This window comes from Ambystoma mexicanum, chromosome 8 (assembly GCF_040938575.1).
Source record: "Ambystoma mexicanum isolate Mex_15411 chromosome 8, UKY_AmexF1_1, whole genome shotgun sequence".
Classification (NCBI taxonomy): Eukaryota; Metazoa; Chordata; class Amphibia; order Caudata; family Ambystomatidae; genus Ambystoma; species Ambystoma mexicanum.
Window position 1 is genome coordinate 386,785,767 of NC_090929.1, and position 19,625 is coordinate 386,805,391.

General features: G+C 47.5%; 1 protein-coding gene across 1 annotated transcript in view; it reads left to right on the forward strand.

Moving 5' to 3' along the window:
* Positions 1-19,625, forward strand: part of LOC138471970 (cholesterol 7-desaturase nvd-like) — a 451,161-nt gene that overhangs the window by 242,602 nt on the left and 188,934 nt on the right. The window contains exon 5 of the mRNA XM_069609866.1: positions 12,724-12,843. Within this exon, the coding sequence (XP_069465967.1) occupies positions 12,724-12,843 (120 nt within the window). The remainder of the gene's footprint in view (positions 1-12,723; positions 12,844-19,625) is intronic.

Below are 19,625 nucleotides of genomic sequence, written 5' to 3' on the forward strand. Positions count from 1 at the left end.
AAAGCCAAATGGTTCAGGCAGCCACTTTGCAGCCTACCAGACCATGCCCCTGACTAGGGATGACGAAAGGTTTGATGCCTTAGGGAATAGGGTGTTTCCGCAAGCAGCATGGCTCGGAATGCCATTAATGTGACTTGCGCCCCAGCCAAATATATGCAAACCTTGCCTTGTGGGACATATATCCCTGACACTGGAGTACATCCTCAAGGTGGGCGGTGGGGAGGAGACTGGTTTCTAAACCTGGTACAGTATGGCAGAGATGCCATGTACCAGTTTCTTCAGTCTGGTCTATACACTGTAGACTGAGCAATGGCGGCAAGCACTGTTGCCAGGATATTCGCTTGGCTGAGGAAGTCTGGGGTTGCACCTGATGTTCCAGCAAGGCTCTTGGACATGCCTTTTGCAGCAACCACATTTTTCTCAGAAATGCTTAGACTAGCAGAATTGCAGGCTTCCATAGCGGCTGCTAAGGTGGTGAGAGCAGATATGTCTGCCTCAAACAGCAAGGCCTTCCCACGGTTGGAGAGGCCGCTTTTTAATTTCTACTCTTCTACTGCAAGAGGCCAGTTTGCGCAGACGTGTCAAAGAAGGGCTTCCTATGGTTCTCGACGGCAAGGAGAATCAGCTGCTCTGTCCTTATTTCTGTCCCCGCTGCAACAACAACCTCAAAATTCCTTGGTTCACAGGACTATGGTGGGGGGGGGGCAGCCTGATTCAGCATCTCGAGTTGGCTAGCATACAATGCTTGGGCACCCCCAACAGTGGTGCACTGCTACTGACCCACTTTCTTAAGATGGCCCCCAGTTTGTCATCCATGAGGCCAAGCTTTGAAAGATCTGGATCCGCTCCTCCTGAGGGAGATCTTCACCCTGTTGGAGAAAGGTGCGATAGTCAGTACCTGTAGTGGAGTGGAATCAAGGTTGGTCTACACCTTATTTTCTAATCTCCATGAAGGGCAGAGGACTGCGACCCATCTGGACTTTAGGTGCTTGTACAAGTACCCCAGGAAGGATAAGTTCAAGATTGTCACTCTTTCGCAGTTTCTTCTGGCTCTTAGATTCCAGAATTGGTTGCTGTCATTGGACCTTCAGGGTGCTCACTTTCCTGTGCCAATTCATCCCAAGGGCAAAGTACTTGAGGTTCGCCATTGGCAGATCTCACTATCTGTTTAGATGTCTGCCATTCGGGCTCACCCAACCCCTAATGTTTTCACAAAGCTCATGGCGGTGGTGGCAGTAAGTCTGAGGGGATTCTCATCTTCCTCTACCTGGACGATTGGCTGATCAGAGCTTGCTCTCCCGAACAGGCTCAGGAACATCTTGGTCAGACTTGCCACTTCCTCCACAGGCTGGGCTTCTCCCTGAATTTCAAGTCCCACTTGCCACCTTTTCACAAGTTTTACTTTATTGGAGTGGTCCTGGATAATTCCTCGGGGAAAGCCTCTCCCCCAGAGTTGAGGGCTCAACATCTTTTGCAGATGGTCCAAAAGTTTAAAAGTGCCCAGTATCTTCTGGCCTTCGACTTAGAGGTTGCTCGGCCTCATGGCATCCTGCATTTTCCTGGTGCCAGAAGCCCGTTTGAGAATGAGGCCCCTTCAGGAGGCCCTCAGATCCCAGTGGTCCGTTCTCAAGAAAATGACAGACTTTCTTCAGGTCCCGAAGAAGGTCTCACAGGATCTCCTGTGGAGGGCCACTGGAGAATGTGATGAAAGGAGAATGTTTTGGCAATCCTGGCCAGAGATGACAATTGTGACTAACTGCCTCCCTCACAGGGTGGGTATCCCACATGAACAACCTTTCAATCAGCGGTCGTTGTGAGTCCAAACTTCTCATCAACCTTTTAGACCTCTGAGCAATCGAGCTAGCGCTGATGGCTTTTCTGCTTTCTGTACAGGGCAAGACTGTACTGATAATAAATGACAAAACAGTGGCCATGTATTACCTCAACAAATGAGTGGTTGTATGGGTCACTACCGCTGTGCAAGGAGGCAATGCAACTCTTATTCTGGGCACTAGAGGAAATTATTTCAGGCTGTCATTTCACCTAGCCGGAGAAGAAAAAGTAGCTGTGGATGCTCTGAACAGGCAAAGCCCTGTCTCTCCGAGTGGGTTTTGGCTCAGTCTTCTGGAGATCTTCGCCCTTTGGGGAAACCTTCCAGTGGATCTGTACGCTTTCAGATTGCACAAGAAGTGCAACCTATTATTCCCAGGGAATTGCCTCAGAGGAGCAGTAGGGGGGTGTTTTCGTAGTGGACTGAATTTCTGCTCCTGTACACGTTCCCGCCAGTCCCTCTCATTCCTCATGTCGACAGGAGGTTGAGGAAGTTCAGGAAATCCATGATTGTGATGTATTGCGCCGGGAAAACATGGTACCTGGACCTCCTAGAGATGCCCATCTGCCCTCCCAATTAATCTTCCCCCAAAGAGAGGATCTGCTCTCGCAACAGGGAGGTCACATTCTTCCCCACAAATCAGGATTCTGAATCTTCATGCCTGGTTTCTGAAAGATACAAAGATTGGAACTTTCCGGACAATGTCATTGAGATGTTGCTTTGGGCCAGGTGGCCAGCCACAAATTCTCTGTACCCCTGCCATTGGAACAAATTTCACAACTGGTCCACGGATAAGCGTATGATATGATAGGATATTTAAACTCACTTAATACCCAGAAGTATCAAAGTGCGGACCCAAGGATCAAAACTGTGTTGCTCCGTGTCGTCTTGCTTCCAAGGGGAGCACGTTGCCCCATAGCTATCCTCCCGAGACAACTGACTTTTACATTCAAAACCTTTTATGTATTTTCATTCTTCATCTGACGCATCAGAGGCTTCAGGTTTCCACAATAAAAGGTTATTTGGTGTCGCTTTCTATTTAAGCGATCCCTGGGCCTGGGTTCCTGTCCCTATAGGGATTCAGTTCTTGAAAGGACTGACTAACATCTTTCCCCCAGTCACATTTATTGTACCAGTGTGGGAATTGAATTTGATAATGTTTTAATGGAAGCCCCTCGTGAACCCTTACATTCTTGTCCACTCGGGATGTTCACCCTTAAGACTGTTTTTCAAACAGCGATTAAATCACCCGGTCGAGTCAGTGAGCTACAGGCTCTTGCTTCTAAACCAACCTTTACTTCCTTTTGTAGGGGTAAGGTGATTCTGAGGGTGTGTCCTTCTTTCTTGCTAAAGGTAGTGTCATTCCATTTGGCTCAAAAAAATGTTGCCTGCTTTTTACCCTCCTCCTCGTCCCTCTGAAGAGGAGAGGTTACATCGTTTAGACCCAAAGAGGGCCCTAAGCTTCTATATTTCTAGAATGACCTGAATCGGGCAAGCTGACAAGCTCTTGGTGGGCTATTTGGGTTGCAAATTGGGACAAGCCATCACTATACAAACCATCTCTCGCTGCATAATTTTTATGCAACTTGGAATGCTATACCTTGGCTGGCAAAGAGATCCATCCGATGGTTTAAGAGCACATTCCATCTGAGGCGTGGCTACTTCAGCTCTTGAGAGAGGGGTGCCTGTAAAAGACATGTGTAGTGCAGTCACTTGGTCCTCTTTGCTCACTTTCCGCAAATTATATTTCCTGGATGCTCAGTTGGGTCAGGAGGCAAAATTTGGCAAGGCTGTGCTTCACATCCTTAATCGGCAGTAAATTCTCTATTCCCACCTCCTTCAATATACTACTTTATGTTAATTACACTTGTTGAGCGCACGTACACCCAAGGGCATCTTGGCGCTAGAGGAGAAAATGAGGGGAAGTTACAGGCCGCAGTAATTAGAAGAGCGGAGTCTTCAGTTTCCGCAGAGTCAGGTGGTCGGTGATCTCACGCAGGGGCAGGGGAAGGTTGTTCCATGATTTGGTGGTGGCAACCGAGAAAGCACAGCCCCCTTTGCGGACTAGCCTAAAGCACGGAACCACCACCCAAAGGGTGGTTGAAGAGCAGAGGGTGCGAGTAGGCAGATAACCGCGGAACTTGTCTTACAGAAATTTTGCACTGACCCCATGGAAGGCTCTATGCACATGGACTTAAACATGATCCGTTGCGCGACGGGGAGCCAGTGCAATTGCCCCAACAAAGGAGTCATATGAGCACCAAAAGGTGGATAGCTAGGTTGGGCCAAATAAAGTGTTAGAGTAGTCAAGGACACTCGAAACCAAGGGTGCAACCACCAGGGCCTGGTTAGCTGTAGGAATAAAGGGGGAGAGGATCTGAAGTTTGAAATGGCGGGATTTACACACTTCGCTGACCTGTTCATCCATCGTCAGTGGCGGAAATCCATACCCCCTAAATTACATACAGAGGAAACGTGTACAGGAAGTGGGCCAAAAATCAGCCGTCCAAAATAGTTGGGGCGGGGCGGGGGGGCAGTGGGAGGGGAGGACATACCCACAACAAGAACCTCGGTTTTTCTTCCGTTTAGTTTCAGCCAGCTCAATGACATCCATGATCCCAGCTCCTCCAGGCAGCATCTTAAACGGGAGGCAGTTTCTGACTTGGTGAGATTGAGGCACACCAGTATCTGAGTATCAGCATAAGATTAAAAAACGGAACCCGTGGGCCGCGATGAGGAGCAGGAGATATCTTATGTAGATGTTTAATAAAAAGGGAGACCGCGCAGATCCCTGACGGACTCCACAGGAAAGAGGAACGGGAGGTGACCAAAAAGGAGGAAGAGAGATTGACTGAAGGAAGAGAGATTGACTGGGAGTGATCGGCCAGGTAAGCTACGAACCAGTCGAGAACTTGACTGGAAATCTCTGCCTCAGCAAGCTGGAAGATCAGAAGAGTGGTTGAAGGCAACCGACTGGGCTAATAGTAGCACTGCTAGGACACCGCCTTGATCAACTAGACACAAGTCGTCCATGACTGAAGTAAGAACAGACTCCGTACCTCTGCCTGGCCGGAAACCGGCCTGGAAGGGATCGAGAAATTGAGTCTTCTAAGAAAGTAGAGAAGAGGGGAAACCAGCGCCTCCAGGACTTTCATTAGAAACGGCAGAAGAGAGATGGGACGATAGTTATCCAGCACCTCGGGATCCAGTGAGCTCTTCTTGAGCAGAGGAATGACCAGGGCGTGTTTGAGAGAGCAAGGGATGTATCCCGTCGAAAATAAGATGTTAACTGCTTTGGTGATATGGTTGATTAAATCAGTGGATGTATCCTGTAGGAGATCCAGGGCTAATATGGCCTCAGTTTTTATTATCTCGGATGGTCGCAATCTTGGTAAGGAAAAACGTGGAGATGGAGTCCTAGCTCCTGGGAAGGGGTGGGGGGCACTATTTTGTCCAGTCTTGGGGGTGGATAGAGTTTGGACTAGGTCGAATAGAGCCTTTTGGGAGTATATCAAAGATGAGGAATACACTGGAGGACACAATCCATTCGATTAACAAATTACTTGCCCCTGGAAATGTTCATTCAACTGGATGTTCCTCTGTTGTGTAGACTGTGTGACTGCATCATTTCTTACCTAACATTGATCTGCTTGGTATTAGGTAACCCACCTTTTGGTATAGGTCTGTACTTCACAAGTTGGTAGCGTGACTGAGCAACCAAGCCTATCACAAGAGAGGTAAATGTGAGCTGTAGAGCTGTACAAATGAAATCCATACATACAAGTAGCCAAGTAACACTTGCACTCAAGGCTTCAGTTAGTTATTTAATTAACATACATGTTTCAATAAGCATACTTTTAAAAGGGCATTTCATGTAACAATGTAAATACACTATAACATTACTTTTCAGAATCGGGACAAGTTAGTGGATACTCTTTTGATATGCTTCTTACACAATTCCCACACCCGGATGTGACTTCAATCACAAGGACAGTAATGGCATTTATATCACACCAGTTATACTTTGCAGATTGAGGTTGCAGAAAGGAAAGGTTTAGGCAAAGAAAGGGTTATACAGGTTCTCAGTAAATGTAAGGACCACTAAATCTCCCAATGAAATCTAGACGAGCGTTTGTTTGTTTATTTTGTTTGTTTATTTATTTAGTATAGCGCGCAAAACCCAGAGGTAACAGGGCGCAACAGAGGTCAGGAAGATAGGATTACTTAAAAACTTGGTTACAGAATAAGATAGGCATGAGAAAAAGTGCATTGCATTTACAGTTACATTGTGTGGGATGTGCATATATACATATAATTGAGCGAAGGTTTACAAATTTACATATTAATACTGTGCGTAGGAGCAGTTCGGTTGCATTTACATATTTACAAATTTCCCAGCAGTAACAGGCTACAACAGGTTACCACCTATATGGGAAATACAATCTCAAAGTCAATGGACTAGAGTTTTCAGGGAGCCTGGTCAGCCAAAGGTAATTGGAACAAAGTCTATGGAGCTGAGAGTTTGTAGAAAATCACTTGTAGGGTTACAAGCTGTTAAGCCTGTGACAAACGGTTGTAATCAACTCTAAACGCAGGATAATGTAATTCCCAACTTAGAAAAAAACAGCTAAAAAAAGGCAATGAGTTAAGTACCCCAAACCTAAACAGTACCTCTGGTTTGAAGAATAGTAGTCCAGTTGGATTCTGTCTTGCTGCAGTGGTGCAGTCACCCGTTCCTGAGCCTCAGTCGTGGGGACAAGAGGGAGGACGTCTGGAGGGCTCCTGCGGCAGCAGTTGGGAGGTCGTCGGCAGCTACAGGCTCTTTTCGGTTCAGCGACACATTGCGGTTTCATCGCTTAGCAAATAGCACTGTCGTGGATCACAGATACCGGTTGGGCTTCCTTCACTCCTTTGGTCCTGCACTCTGGTGAGGGGACTCGAGCTCTTGTCGGCCTGCTTCTGGGGGGTGGGGGGGCCTTAGGCTCCTGGAGCTTCTAGCCAGATTTGTTACTGCATCAGATTTTTCACTAGACTATGGATTACTTGACCCCTGGCATTCGGTTCTTACAGCAACTAAGACATACAGCCAATCGGGGAAGATGGTCCAGTGGAGTTCATCTCGGGGTTATGGTCCAACTAGCCCAAGGGGAGAAGTCGTCCCTTCTGAAGTTACTCTGTTGAATTGAAAAAGGCGTGTCAGCACAGCAGCAGGATTTCACTGGGCACTTCAAAGATCCAGGAGGATGCTGCAAGCTTCTTTCACGGTTTCTTAGTGGTGTTTCACCCAGTGGTCAAATCTGCCTATAGTCCCAAAACCCTCGCCTTTTAAGACTAGGCTGTCTATCGCACAAGAGGGTGGCTGTCCTGAAAGGCCAGCCAGCCAATCGGGACTGGTTGCATTCGGCATTCCTAGAGACAAAGGACAGGAGTTTCGGGACCCTCACTCACATCCTGTCCTTCAAGACACACTGGAGCCACAGGCGGACTTCAGGGCTGAAGCCCGTCAAGGGTTAGACAAACAAAGGGCTTGAATCTGTTCCGAAGCAGAGAGTAAAATCCAAGACCTCACAAACAGAAAATGGTGAAAAAAGATGTCTTGGCCATTTTGACAAAATGGTCACCCATGGGTGCTGTACTGCAGCTGAGGGTTCAGCCTGCAGTAGAAACGCACAATGGTAGGAAAAATTAAACCACTGCCACCAGCCATTTAAAGTAGTGAGGCTAACATGAAAATGTTACATGAGAGAGTAGGATTACTAGGTAACCCCCCAGCACTCTACTTAAGATGGTGTGTGCTGGACCTACAAAGAGAAAAGGCAAGTACTCAATTTCACTTTACTATTCTTGGGAACAGTAGTCTGCCCAAGAAAAGGTATTTAAACCTTATGAGAAATCTAAAGGGATTTCTCTGACACTGCACTGAAGGTGCTGTTATGATGTGTTATGGCATTTATAACGCGCCTATACACAAGTGTTTCAAGGCACGACGAGGCAAGGGAGGGGAAACGGAGGGAAGACTGAGACAACGATCCTACTAGGCCAAGAGACATTGAGATGGTGCAAGTGCAGGGGAGCAGGGGGAGTGCAGTACATAGGATAACAGTAAAATAAAGACAGACCATAAATACCCCTGCACTTGGCACAAGGTGGCTGTAATGTTAAGAATACTTTAGGGATACAGAAACCGTTACCGATTGCATGGTTGCCAGGGGGAAGAGGGGCTAGTGCAGGTGTGCAACTGGCAGGCAAGGGACCTGGTCCCGAGATCACAGGGTAACCAGTGCAGTTTCAGAGTCAGCCGGGAGATCAGCAGGGGCAAAAGCAAAAAGGAAAGTCTTGAGGTGCTTGCGGAACCAGAGATGGCTCTCCTCAAGTTTCAGAGAGACAGGGAGGCCCCAGCAGAAGGAGATCTACCACCAACTTGCTGCTTGGAGTAGCAACTGACCCTGAGGGAGTTGGAGGGGGAGGGGGATGAGCGAAGAGCTCGAGAAGGAAGATGTTTAGGAAGAAAAAGTCAAAGGTATTGAGGTCCCAGGCCCCGAAGGCCTTGTGGACAATGCAGAGGGTTTTGAACTTAGTCCTTGCCGCCACTGGGAGCCAGCCAGTGCAGAGATTTCAGTCCTGTAGAGATATGGTCTCTGGGCTTGAGGCCAAGGACAAGTCTCAGTCCTATTTTGGATGAGTTGCAGATGGTGGAGAGTAGGGAAAGGCAGATTTAGAAAGAGGCTGTTGCAGTAGTCCAGCCTAGAGAGAACCAGAGCTCTGGAGACAGTGAGCTTCAGGGGGAATGAGAGGAAATGAATACATCTGGGGAGGTGGAGCTCGTAGTGTGACTTTATAGAGGCGTCCGAGATGTGAGTAGAGAAGGAAATTGTGGCGTTGAAGATGACCCCAAGGTTTTTAACCACATCGGTGGCAGCAGTAAGAGGGCCAAGAGAGGCCTGCCAGAGAGTGTCGGGAATGGAGGGAGCAGGTGTGCCAATGAGGAGAATCTGGGTCTTACTGGCATTAAGGCAGAGATAATTGGCGGCACACCACTACTGGATGGCGGACACACTGTAGGAGATGAGCAAAGAGGTGGCGAAGGGAGCCTGAGTGCCATCCGCATAGCACTGCAAGTTGGGGCAAAGAGCAGCAATGCAGTGGGCGAGAAGTGCCAGGTATTGGTTGAAAAGCCAGGGAGTGAGGTTAGACCCCAAGGGGAACACCACAGGTAGAGATGGAGGAGAGGAAGGAACCATGTTGGACCTGGGAGGGTTGATCAGAGAAAGCCAGTGCCTGATTGGTGATATCCAGGTTATCACAGACGGTTGAGCAGGTTGGCATGGTTGACCGTGTCAAAGTCAGAGGAGAGATCAAGTGAGATGAGGACACAGGGGGTGTTGAAATCGAGGTTGGAGAGCAGGTCTTCAAGGATGTTCGGGAGTGCAGTTTCCGTGCTTCTGGCAGCTCTGAAGCCAGACTGATGGTCATGGAGACAACCAACAGATTCAGTGTGAAGATTAAGCTGGGAGATGGCCATTTTTTCCAGGAGTTTGCTCAGGAAAGGAGTGATGGAGATTGGACGATAGTTAGCTGGGCAGGAAGGGTCATGAGAGGGGTTTCTTAAGAAGAGGGTACGCAAGAGCGTGCTTCGGTGGGGAGGGGCAGACTCCAGTGGCAAAGGAGTGGTTGCAGAAATCGCCCAGAGCAGGATCCATTGTATCCATGTGGTCCTTGATGGTTTTGGAGGAACAGGGGTGAACCTGTTTTGACAAGACTTTCATAGATGAGACTTGTCTAGAAACCTTGTCTGAGAACAGGGGAAAGGCAGAGAAGGAGAGAGGAGAGGTGGCTGAAGAAGGGCCAGAGGAAGAGCAGGGAGAGAGGAGGAGAGGAAGAGAGAGGACAAGATGTCCTGAGTTTTAGAGATGAAATGAGAATCCAGGGCCGTACAGAGGGCCTGGGATGGGACAGGAGAGGTAGAGACTGCAGCAAGATTGGCCAGCTCCTTGCAGAGTTGAAAGAGTTTGGCCGAGTTGTTGGATGCCATGGCGACACGGGCTTGGATGGGGGCTCTCTAGTTGCAGCGGACAGAGAGCCAGTATTGCCTTTGGAGCAGGCGGCAGGCCAGTTTGTCAGAGGATGCACCAGAAGCACGCCATTTCCTCTCAGCCACCCTGCACTTGTGTTTAAGGGTGACCAGGTCTGAGTCCATACCAAGTGTTGCACTTGGCTTTGGGTTTCAAGCAGATCCTCATGATCGGGGGCAAGAACATGGAGATTATCAGATATAGCAGAGTGGAGCAAGGAAAGGACTGTATTGGGGTGTGAGTCAGCTGGGGGGTGGAGGGGGAAATAGTGTCGGCAAAAGCCTCAACTGACACACGCTTCATGGGTCGGATAACCAAGAAGGTAGGTTGCCGTTCTAGAGTTGGCTTGGCCTGAGGGGTAGAGAGGGTGAGATGGGAGGAAAGCAGAAAGTGATCACTCGATGAGAGAGGAGTGGTGAGAGGGATCGAAAGGGGAAGAGATCAGAACATTCAGAGTGTGCCCTGCAGAGTGAGTCGCTCCAGAGGGGAGACTAGAGAGAGTCGCAGAGGTCACAAATGAGTCAGTGGCAGGACAGGAAGCATCCAGGTGGATGTTAACGTCCCCGAGAAGGAGTTGAGTGGTCGAGACTAGGAGGGAAGAGGAGAGTTCCACCCACTCGGCGGAAGCAGGAGATCTGACCAGGTGGCTGATAGATGGTAGCCACAGTAAGGGAATGGCCAGGAGAGTGAGAGAGCCTGCAAACGAGGCATTCAAAAGAGGAGTAGGCCTGCGTATGAATGATAGAGGCAGGGATCCACTCAGGGAAGATCAGGGCGAAACCCCCTCCGAACGGTTGGATCTGGGTGCGGAGAGGATCTTGTAGCCATCAGGGAGGAGAATGTCAAAGCTTGTGACAGAGCTGACTGTGAACCCTGTGTCGGTGAGGCCGAGGACATCAATGTCAAGTTCCTCCAGGAGTTTGCAGATGTCAGAGGAGTGTTTGACAGCTGAGCGAGAGTTTTGAGTGGTGAAATGGAGACGGTTGCCGTCCTTGAAAGATTTCCGGGGAGGGGTGAATCGAAGGTATGCCCTGATTAGGTGTAGGAGCAGCCCGAGGGGGGGCAAAAGAGGAAGGAGAGGGCAAGATAGCCAAGGAGGAGACAGCAGGGGATACAGTGGAGCTGTGGAGGGCAGAGGGGGGCAGCAGGAGAAGAAAGGAAATTGATGAGGCGCGGGAAGCGTCTATCAAAGAGAAGGTTGGCTTGAGGGCCTTGGACCGAGACAGTGCCATTCAAGTTAACATTAATGATGACCTTGGAGGAGTGGAAGGAGGCCAGGAGGGCCTCCCACCGGATGCCACCATTGATGGGAGAGGAAGAGAAGGGAGAAAGCACATATGCAGAGCCCATAAGTCTGCCGCGGGAACGACAGAGGATGTCAGTGAAAGATTGCCTGGAGGAGGCACTGGTATAGGTGTCGGCGATAGGGAGGCCTGAGTTGAAGACCAGGATGTCCTTTTTAAACTTCTTCCTACCAGATTTAGTGATTTGGTGAGGAGAGCAGGGTAGTCGATAGAAAAACTGTTAGAAAAGATAGGAGACAGAGAGTACCATAGAGTAGGTAGGGAGAGGAGCAAAGAGGGAGGGAGTGGGAAGGGGTAAGGGAGAACACTAGGGAAGGACACAGTGCAGGGTGCAAGAAGACAATTTGGCAGTTAGACAAGGCAGGCGCTTAGTGGTAGAAAGGTTCACTAGATGAGTGCTTTGCTAGGAGGCAATCCACATCACAGCATTGCTTTCGCAATGCAATTTTAAAACCAGAGAAAAATACACCTAAGTTTGAGAGTCCTAAATGGAGGGGAAAAGGTCTAGATTTGACAATGCAATTTAAAATACTTTCACAATGCAATTTTAAAACTGGAGAAAAAACACACCTAAGTTCGGGTGGTCAGATGTATGGACAGGTTTGCAGGGTAGAGTGAAGTTAGATACCTAACCCGGGCCACTCTTACCTTCCTCAGTCAATGTTGGTAGATGGCTGGCCACTAGCTTCCCCTGCTGACACTTGCAGACACAGGATGGAAAATGCCTTTTGCCTAGGGCCCTTAGCCACAGGGCTGCACGGGTAAAGGGCTGCCCTGGGGAGTTCAGTGATGACCAATAGCGCACCAATCGGGGAAGGAGGGTGGGCTGGGAGGCTGGATGGAAACTGGGACCGGGAAATGGAAGCCAGGGAGGGGGAGAGAGATGGGTTTTCAGACTCCAAAAACGGTGGAAACACATAATCTATATCAGGTCCACACACGTGATAGTGAGAAAAAGGTCTCGCTCACTCCAGGGTTAAAATTAAAAAGTCCTAAAGTCCAGCAAAAGGGCTAGGGGTCTCTAAGGTTGAAGGGAATTAGCACAGAAATGAGAATTCTCCCTAACATACTGTCATATTCCTCATCGCACTCCCATCCTACCCCTCTAAGTGAGCATTTCTGTATATTACTCCTGCTTTCCTTCAATGTCTAGGTTATACCCTTAAGACTGCTGAGCGTAGGGAGGAAAGGAAACTAGAATTGAGGCACCAGTCTCTGCACAAGAGACTTATACCAGCATCAACATAGCGGCCGAGGGCAGGACAGAGGCCGTTGAGGGCCACAACGCATGGCGCCCAATACCATGAAAACATTTTCTGAAGCTGTAAGCAGACTTACAAATCCAAAATGAGGAATACGTGGAAGGAACATCCAGTAGAAAAAATATTACCAGGTGTAAGTAATTTGTTCTTCTCCTGGATCTGTACCCATTTATTCCATTATTGTATGTATTTATTAAAATAAGGAAGCATGGTTCAAATGCAGCAAATAATTTGTTTTTCCTTTTTAAATCTAGGTTCAGTGGCAGCCAGAGCCTGAACCAAATAAGCACTGTTCCAAAATGATCCTGGAACACTGTCTTTTTCTGTTTGGAAAGCATTGCTCGTTAATGGATGTCCATGTTGTAGCCAGACAGGTATGTATACTTTGTTTTAATGTTGCTTTCTGGCCATAGCGTATGGTTTGGTGGCATAGTTGGCTTGTGACAATAGCTGAACGGTGTGAAATGTACAACTTCTTGCTCAAACCCTACTATGCATTCTCCATTGTAAGTTATGTTACCTTGGAGTATTTATTCGATGAAGTCACAAACTTGTTTTGAATGTTCACCTAGATATGATTGGATCATCTTTTAACACAAGAAGCTTAAGCCCATCAACAGCATGGGGATTTCACATAGCCTGCTTAGTTGAGTATACTTAAACTTTGTAACTCCAATAAATGTGTACATTTGTGGTGGTCTTTTTCTGCAAAAATGTTTTAAATGTTTACTTTTTTCATTGGGCTGCTTTTTTTCATTGGGCTGCATTTCTATTTTTATTGACCGTTGTCGAGTTTTGACTGAAAAGTGTCAAAGCCATCCATTGGCAAATATTTATTTAGTGTGAGGCTTGACTTGTTTAACAATCCAGAAGTATTTTGGCTGGCTGCTTTTTCCTGTGAAGCAATTACCCTATTAGAATGTCTCTTTAACACCGTTTTCTACTAATTGGAACAAGGAGCGGGGCTGGAAATATAACGTCCAACAGGCATCCGAAGGGTGCATGTCGGAAAGAACGACAGAACGTGCATTTTCCTATTGACTTAATTAATTTTGAAATTGAAAGGAGCACATCGGATGAATTGGTCTTGCTTTCTGAAACCAAATGCACCTCGCAAAGTTTTGTTTTTCAGGATAATGTACAGAGAAACTGTCTGGCCTGGCATTCCAACAGGATACAGCTGCACTCGTCATTCCCACTCAAACTAGGCAACAGCTTTGTGAAGTGCTCCTAGGTGCCAAATGACCCCATTATATTACGTCTGGCATTTCTGCTTTTGCACATTTTGTGAGACTGTTATTTTCCCCATTGACTAAATGGGTCTACAAGTCTGGACTAAGAATGTTTGTTTTATCATCCCCCAACCACCCTCTTGGAGCCCCGTACGGGAAGGGTGGTTTGTCAGTTAGAGGTGTGGGCGGGACTCAACACGGAACGGTGCTCTGGCAAGACTGTTTTTTCCGGAGCGCCGACCTGTCTTGTCCCGGCCCAATTCCTCCCCTGTGCATTTTCCTTTAATGTTCCTTCTTCTTCTCCACTTGTCCTTTAGCATTTACCAGCTGCCTGCCTCTGCATGCATCGTTCGTCTTTTTCGTCCATCTTTTCCGTGTAGCATCATATAGTCCAACTTCGTACATCCATTCGTCTGTATACAGTGTATTGATGCAGCCCATCACTTTGTAAGGGGGTGGCAACTTAAAGTCGAAGGGACTCATTTATACTGACTTGCAAGTTGGATGAAGTTTGAGAATGAGGGAGGACTCTCTGATACCATGAAGCAACCATAGACATACGAGTGGGAATACTTTTCTGTGCCAAGTGCCCTAAAATATCGAATTGGGAATTCCTGCCTGTATGGAAATTCAGCCCACCAGTTGTAGCATCCAACCCATGCTGATGTGTAAGCAAAGTCTAAAGTTCGATGTTCACTCATCTGTGTGAAAATGACCCACTGCTTCAGTTTTGCATTAAATTGACACAATATTTGACCCAGCTGCGGTAACTGGGGAGTATGGAATTGTCCTTTGCAAGAGAACAATATGAAATCGGGTGCTGGTGTGCTAACTGGAAATAGTATCTGGCGTTGCTGTGTTAACGAGTCAAACATTGACAAACTTCAGGTAACCCAGAATAACGCCATCAGGGTTGCTCGTAACATACCTAGGCGCGCCCACATCTCATCCACTAGAAGCAACATACGTTGGCTCCCCATTTCACGGCGTATCGCCCTCAAAACACTTGTTCTAAGTCACAAAGCACAGAACAATGCAGCACCGGCCTACCTGTCAGTGCGCTTCACACAACACACAGCCGCCAGACCTCTAAGATCTGCACAAGCACACACTCCTCATTCCTAGCTTCAAGCTTCAGGCTGCCAGAGGCTCGAGCTTCCCACTCTTGGCAGCAAAGTTTTGGAATTCACTACCCAATGATCTCAGGAATGTCCCCTCCCTTCAATCCTTCAGAAACAGAGCAAACATTGGCTCTATGAGCAAGACGAAGCTTCGGCCACCCCTTGGTAGACACCTATTGCCCCCTCGATTACCTCTGTATATACTGAGCCGACTGACTACCTTTGTAAATGTATGTATATATCTTTGTTCTATGTGTGTGTGTGTATATATATATATATATATATATATATATATATATATATATATATATATATATATATATAATGTAACTGCCTTCTGTAACTTTTCACTGTAACCTTTCCAAACATGCGCCCTGATGCCCGTGGGCAGGCTGCGCAATATAAATAAATACAAATGGGATAATGGATCCTACACTGCTGTGCTGATGGGACAGAGTAGACTATGAACTGCTGCACTAAGAGCATAATAGTTTCTGAACGTACTGTGCTAAGTGGATATAATGAAACCTGATACTGCGTTCCTAATTATGCATGGCATAATTTAGTTTTCAAAGTGTTTCGCAGAATTTTTGCTAATTAAAATTTTCTCTATTAGCAAACTTATTTGATTAGAAATATTGCACTCCTATTTTAAATAGCACCATAATGTATTTGTACCCACGACATACAATTGGCAACAATACAGCATTTCTGTGTAACGCTGAAGTCCGACATTAGTGAGAGGAGCGTCTGTAAAATGTTAAATGGATGAAGGGACATAGATATGATAAAAATGCACTGACTATTTTTCTGTGCAGCTGTGTACAGTCCAAGTAACAAAGGGCAATGTCTTGTATATTGTATGCTCATCCTTCGCTGTGTAAGGAGAAGTTTCATAAAACCAAAAAGCTCGCGATGTAAAAGAAAAGTCATAACCTAAGGTATTGTGACAAATTGAGTGTATTCGTCCCTCCCCTGACCCCCAGGTGCGAAACAATCCCCCTTTGAGGCTAGGGAGGTGATCCTGCTGCGCAAGACCCTCCCTAGGGCTCTGGACAAGTGGGACCTCTCTGGGAGAGAATCAACCCCACTCCCCTCCCCCCCACTCCTGTTCCAGTGAGGACCTCCCTAGGCTAAACACCACAGGAGCATATATGGGACTACCTGCTGTGAAGAATGATGGGATTCCTCTATATTTTGCTGAAGACAATGCTGAAACAAACTACTATGGAAAGTGAAAAGAAGATGTCTCTAAGGTCAAATGTAAATTTCACTGAGTGGAGTAACCAGGGAGAGGGTGTAGCATGCAGCAGAATCCCGCGGACGTGATCACGCCTGGGAGAGGCAGAGCAGACACGAGCCATGGAGACTGCGACTTTTAAAGCAGGCGAAAAAACGCCAACAGGATACACTGGAGCCACAGCACAAACAGGGAGACGGTTGTGAAGCAGGAAATGGGAATTCTGTACCAATGTACATATTTTTATTGCCATCAAACTCTGGAAACTCTCCTACAACCTTGGAGTCTAAAAAAGTTCTCGACTTCAGAAAGGGACTCAAACGTCTTCTGTGTATGTGGTCACTCCTATGGGAACACGTATTTTTTTTTGTTTTGAACCACAGCTCCTAGATAGCCTGGCCGTAGGCGCTATTTAAAGATCAAACCCATCAGAAAGTTAGGAGTCGGAAAGGAAAGAAGACCCCATGTGAAGTTGAGGATTTGGGTGTGGGTTTTTGGAGCCAGTTACGGTTGTAACATTTTTGGTTTACAGGTGAAGACCGCATGACTCTCGATTACAATGCCGCAAGACTGGCTCTGAAAATAATGTGCACCACACAAAGCGATGAGTGATTGCGGGGGGTGGGGGGCAATTGGGAGAGAGGTTATGGAGGAAAAAAGCAGTGGAGTGAGGTGACCTGAAAAATGAAGGGGGACACATGCCTGTGAGGACATGGAAGACTTATGATATGTCAATTATAGCGCGCCTGTACAAAAGTGTTTCTAGGCGCAACATTACGGGGGCACAGGGGGAAGACGGAAGGAGGACAAGAATAGCGATCTTACTCAACCTTGTTATTCGAATCATGCAAGGGTGGGAGAAGTGCCAAGGAGAGGGACAGGGAAAACAGGGCAGCAATGCTCAGAGTAAGTGCAGCACAGGTTAAGTTCAGGAGGCAAGGGACTAGAGAGGTTACAGTTGCTGCCTCTAGGTGCGTGGAAGGCTCAGGCAGTGCAGGGGCGACCGGTCAAGAGAGCCTGGTACCAAGTGAGACTCAGAGGGTAGCCAAGCAACCAGTCGGTGTGGCAGGCAGGTCCGTCCGCAGGGGAGGGAGAGAGAAACCAGAGGAGAATCAAAGTTTTGAGCTGCTTGCAGACTTCAGGGCATGGCTATTGGGCCCCAAAGAAACCTATTGGTGTAACGTGTACCCTGGCCACCACCGAAGGCATTGCTATTGGGCCTGATGACACGATGCCGGGACTATACCCTGTGATGCTGCTTGATGTATTAGATGGTTTATAGTCATTAAATCGAAAGCAATAATGTCGAAAGTCAAAAAATAGAAAAAAATGTCGGAAAAAAAAATCTTTTATTACCTTTTTTTATTTGAAATGGGGGGTTCACCCTCAACCCCCCCTTTTTTGTATTTTTTTTATTTTACCCCTTTTTTACTTACTAAACTCAAAAAATACATATCAATAAAAAAAATGAAACATTCAACTTTTTTTTTTCGACATTTTGTTTTTGACACTTTTGACATTCGGCTTTGTTTCGACTTTTTGACTGCACACCGTATTAGATATCAGAGATCTGGCCACTACGGACTGGTCTGGCACGCTCCCTCAGGGCCGTCTGGAGAGGAAGTCAGCAGGATTCTTGCCTTTCCCAGGCCGATGGGTGATCTCTAAGGAATAGTCCTGCAGTCGTAGCCCCCATCTCGTGATGCAAGGCGGCATCTTCGCTTGCAGGTTGCCATTTAAAAACAGCAGAGCTTGATGGTCAGTTATCACTGGAAATGGTTTGCCATATAGAAAGAGGTGGACATTTTCGCACGCCCACACCATGGTCAATCCTTCCTTTTCAGCCTGCGAGTATGATTGCTCCGTATCAGAGAGGCTCCTGCTGGCATACGCGACGATGTGGGTCTGGGACGGATCTATTGGGTCCACTTAAGCGTGGATGGCTATGAGGCCAACTGGGCTTGCATCAACTGTCGGCTGCGTCTTGCGGCTGGGATCATAGTATGACATGTTTTCAGCCTTTGCTACCCTCTCATGGATGATTTCAAAAGCCGCCTGGCATTTGTCAGTCCAGTTGAACGTGGCATCTTGCTTGGTTAGCATTCTTAAAGGCTCACTCACTGTGGCGAAGTCCTTGATGTAACATGTACAGTAGCTGGCGATGCCTAGAAATGAGCGCAGCTTTGACACGTTTGAGGGAGGTGCCGTTTCATTCAGCGCAGCAACTTTTTTGGGGTCAGGTGTCATGCCGGTCTCCGAGAAGATGTGTCGGAAGAACCGCAGTGTGCTTTTTCTGAATTCGCATTTATCACGGTTCAGCGTGAGATTAGTAGCTTCCAATGCTCTGCATACCTTTTTTAGTAGAGCTTCATCATGCTTGTTAACATCTGTTCCAAAGACCAGAATGTCATTGGTTTAATTAAGGCAGTTTGGAATGTGCTTAATGACGTTATGTACCTCAGCCTGAAAAATCTCAGCTGCTGAGGAGACGCCAAAGCTTAGCCTCTTGTAGCGAAATAGCCCCAGGTGGGTGACTTGATGTGGGTGACGTGGTGATGTTTCTTCTCTCGGGGCTCAGCATAAGTTGATGGTATTCCTTCTGTAGATCCAGTTTCGAGAACACCTTGGCTCCGTCCAGTAAATGGATCATGTCTGTTATACGCAGCGCCATTCGGGTCTCTCGTTGTATGGCCTGATTGGGTCGCCTCATGTTGACACAGCTGGGTGGCTTCTGATCCTTTCTTTGGGGACAGGCACTACTGGCGACACCCAGGTGGTGGGGGCTGTGGCTGGCTAAATTATGTCCTGCTCCAGCAATTTTTGTAGTTCGTCCCCACTTTTTTTTTGGATATTGTTTGGGATGCCTCGGTTGTGCTGTGCTATGGGGCGTACCGATTCAGCTATGTGAAGCTTCACCGGTCTGTTTCTTCCTATGCCCTTGAACAGTCTGGGATACAAATTGTTGATCATCTCGACGGGGTCTATTTATTTGTGTACATGATGTTGTGTAGCACATGTATCAGCCCCATGTCAGCAGCGGTCTTGAAGCTGAGAACACAGACGCTTTCTGTTTCAGTGGCAAGGACGTGTATGGGTATCTGCTTTTCTTGACCTTTGTAGCGGCAGAGACCATCAAGCTGTCCGAGGCATTTGAGGGGGAGACTTGGTTCCGTTTGCATAAATGTCTACAGTTTGCTGGGCTTAGTTTTGGTCTTTGAGGCAAGTCTTTGAAGACTTTCGCTAACCACGTTCCCTGTGGCCCCCGTGTCGATGAGGAACTCGGTTGGTTTTTCGTTCAGCTTGATGATCAGGGTGGGCCTGTGCTCCGTGGTGGAGGGGTTGCCCAGCACATAGACGTACGCTTTCTTTCTTTGATCACTTCCTGTAGAACTGGGGTCTGAATCTGATGGAGATTGTTCCACCAGGTAGTGTATGTGGATCTGCGTTTCCGGCCTCACTCGCGTGACCTACGTTCTCTTCTTTCCAATCTGTCTGCCCTCTCCCAAGTCACTTTCTCTGTTCTGGATTAGTATGACTTTGCGACTCCTGGGATGTGGGCAGTG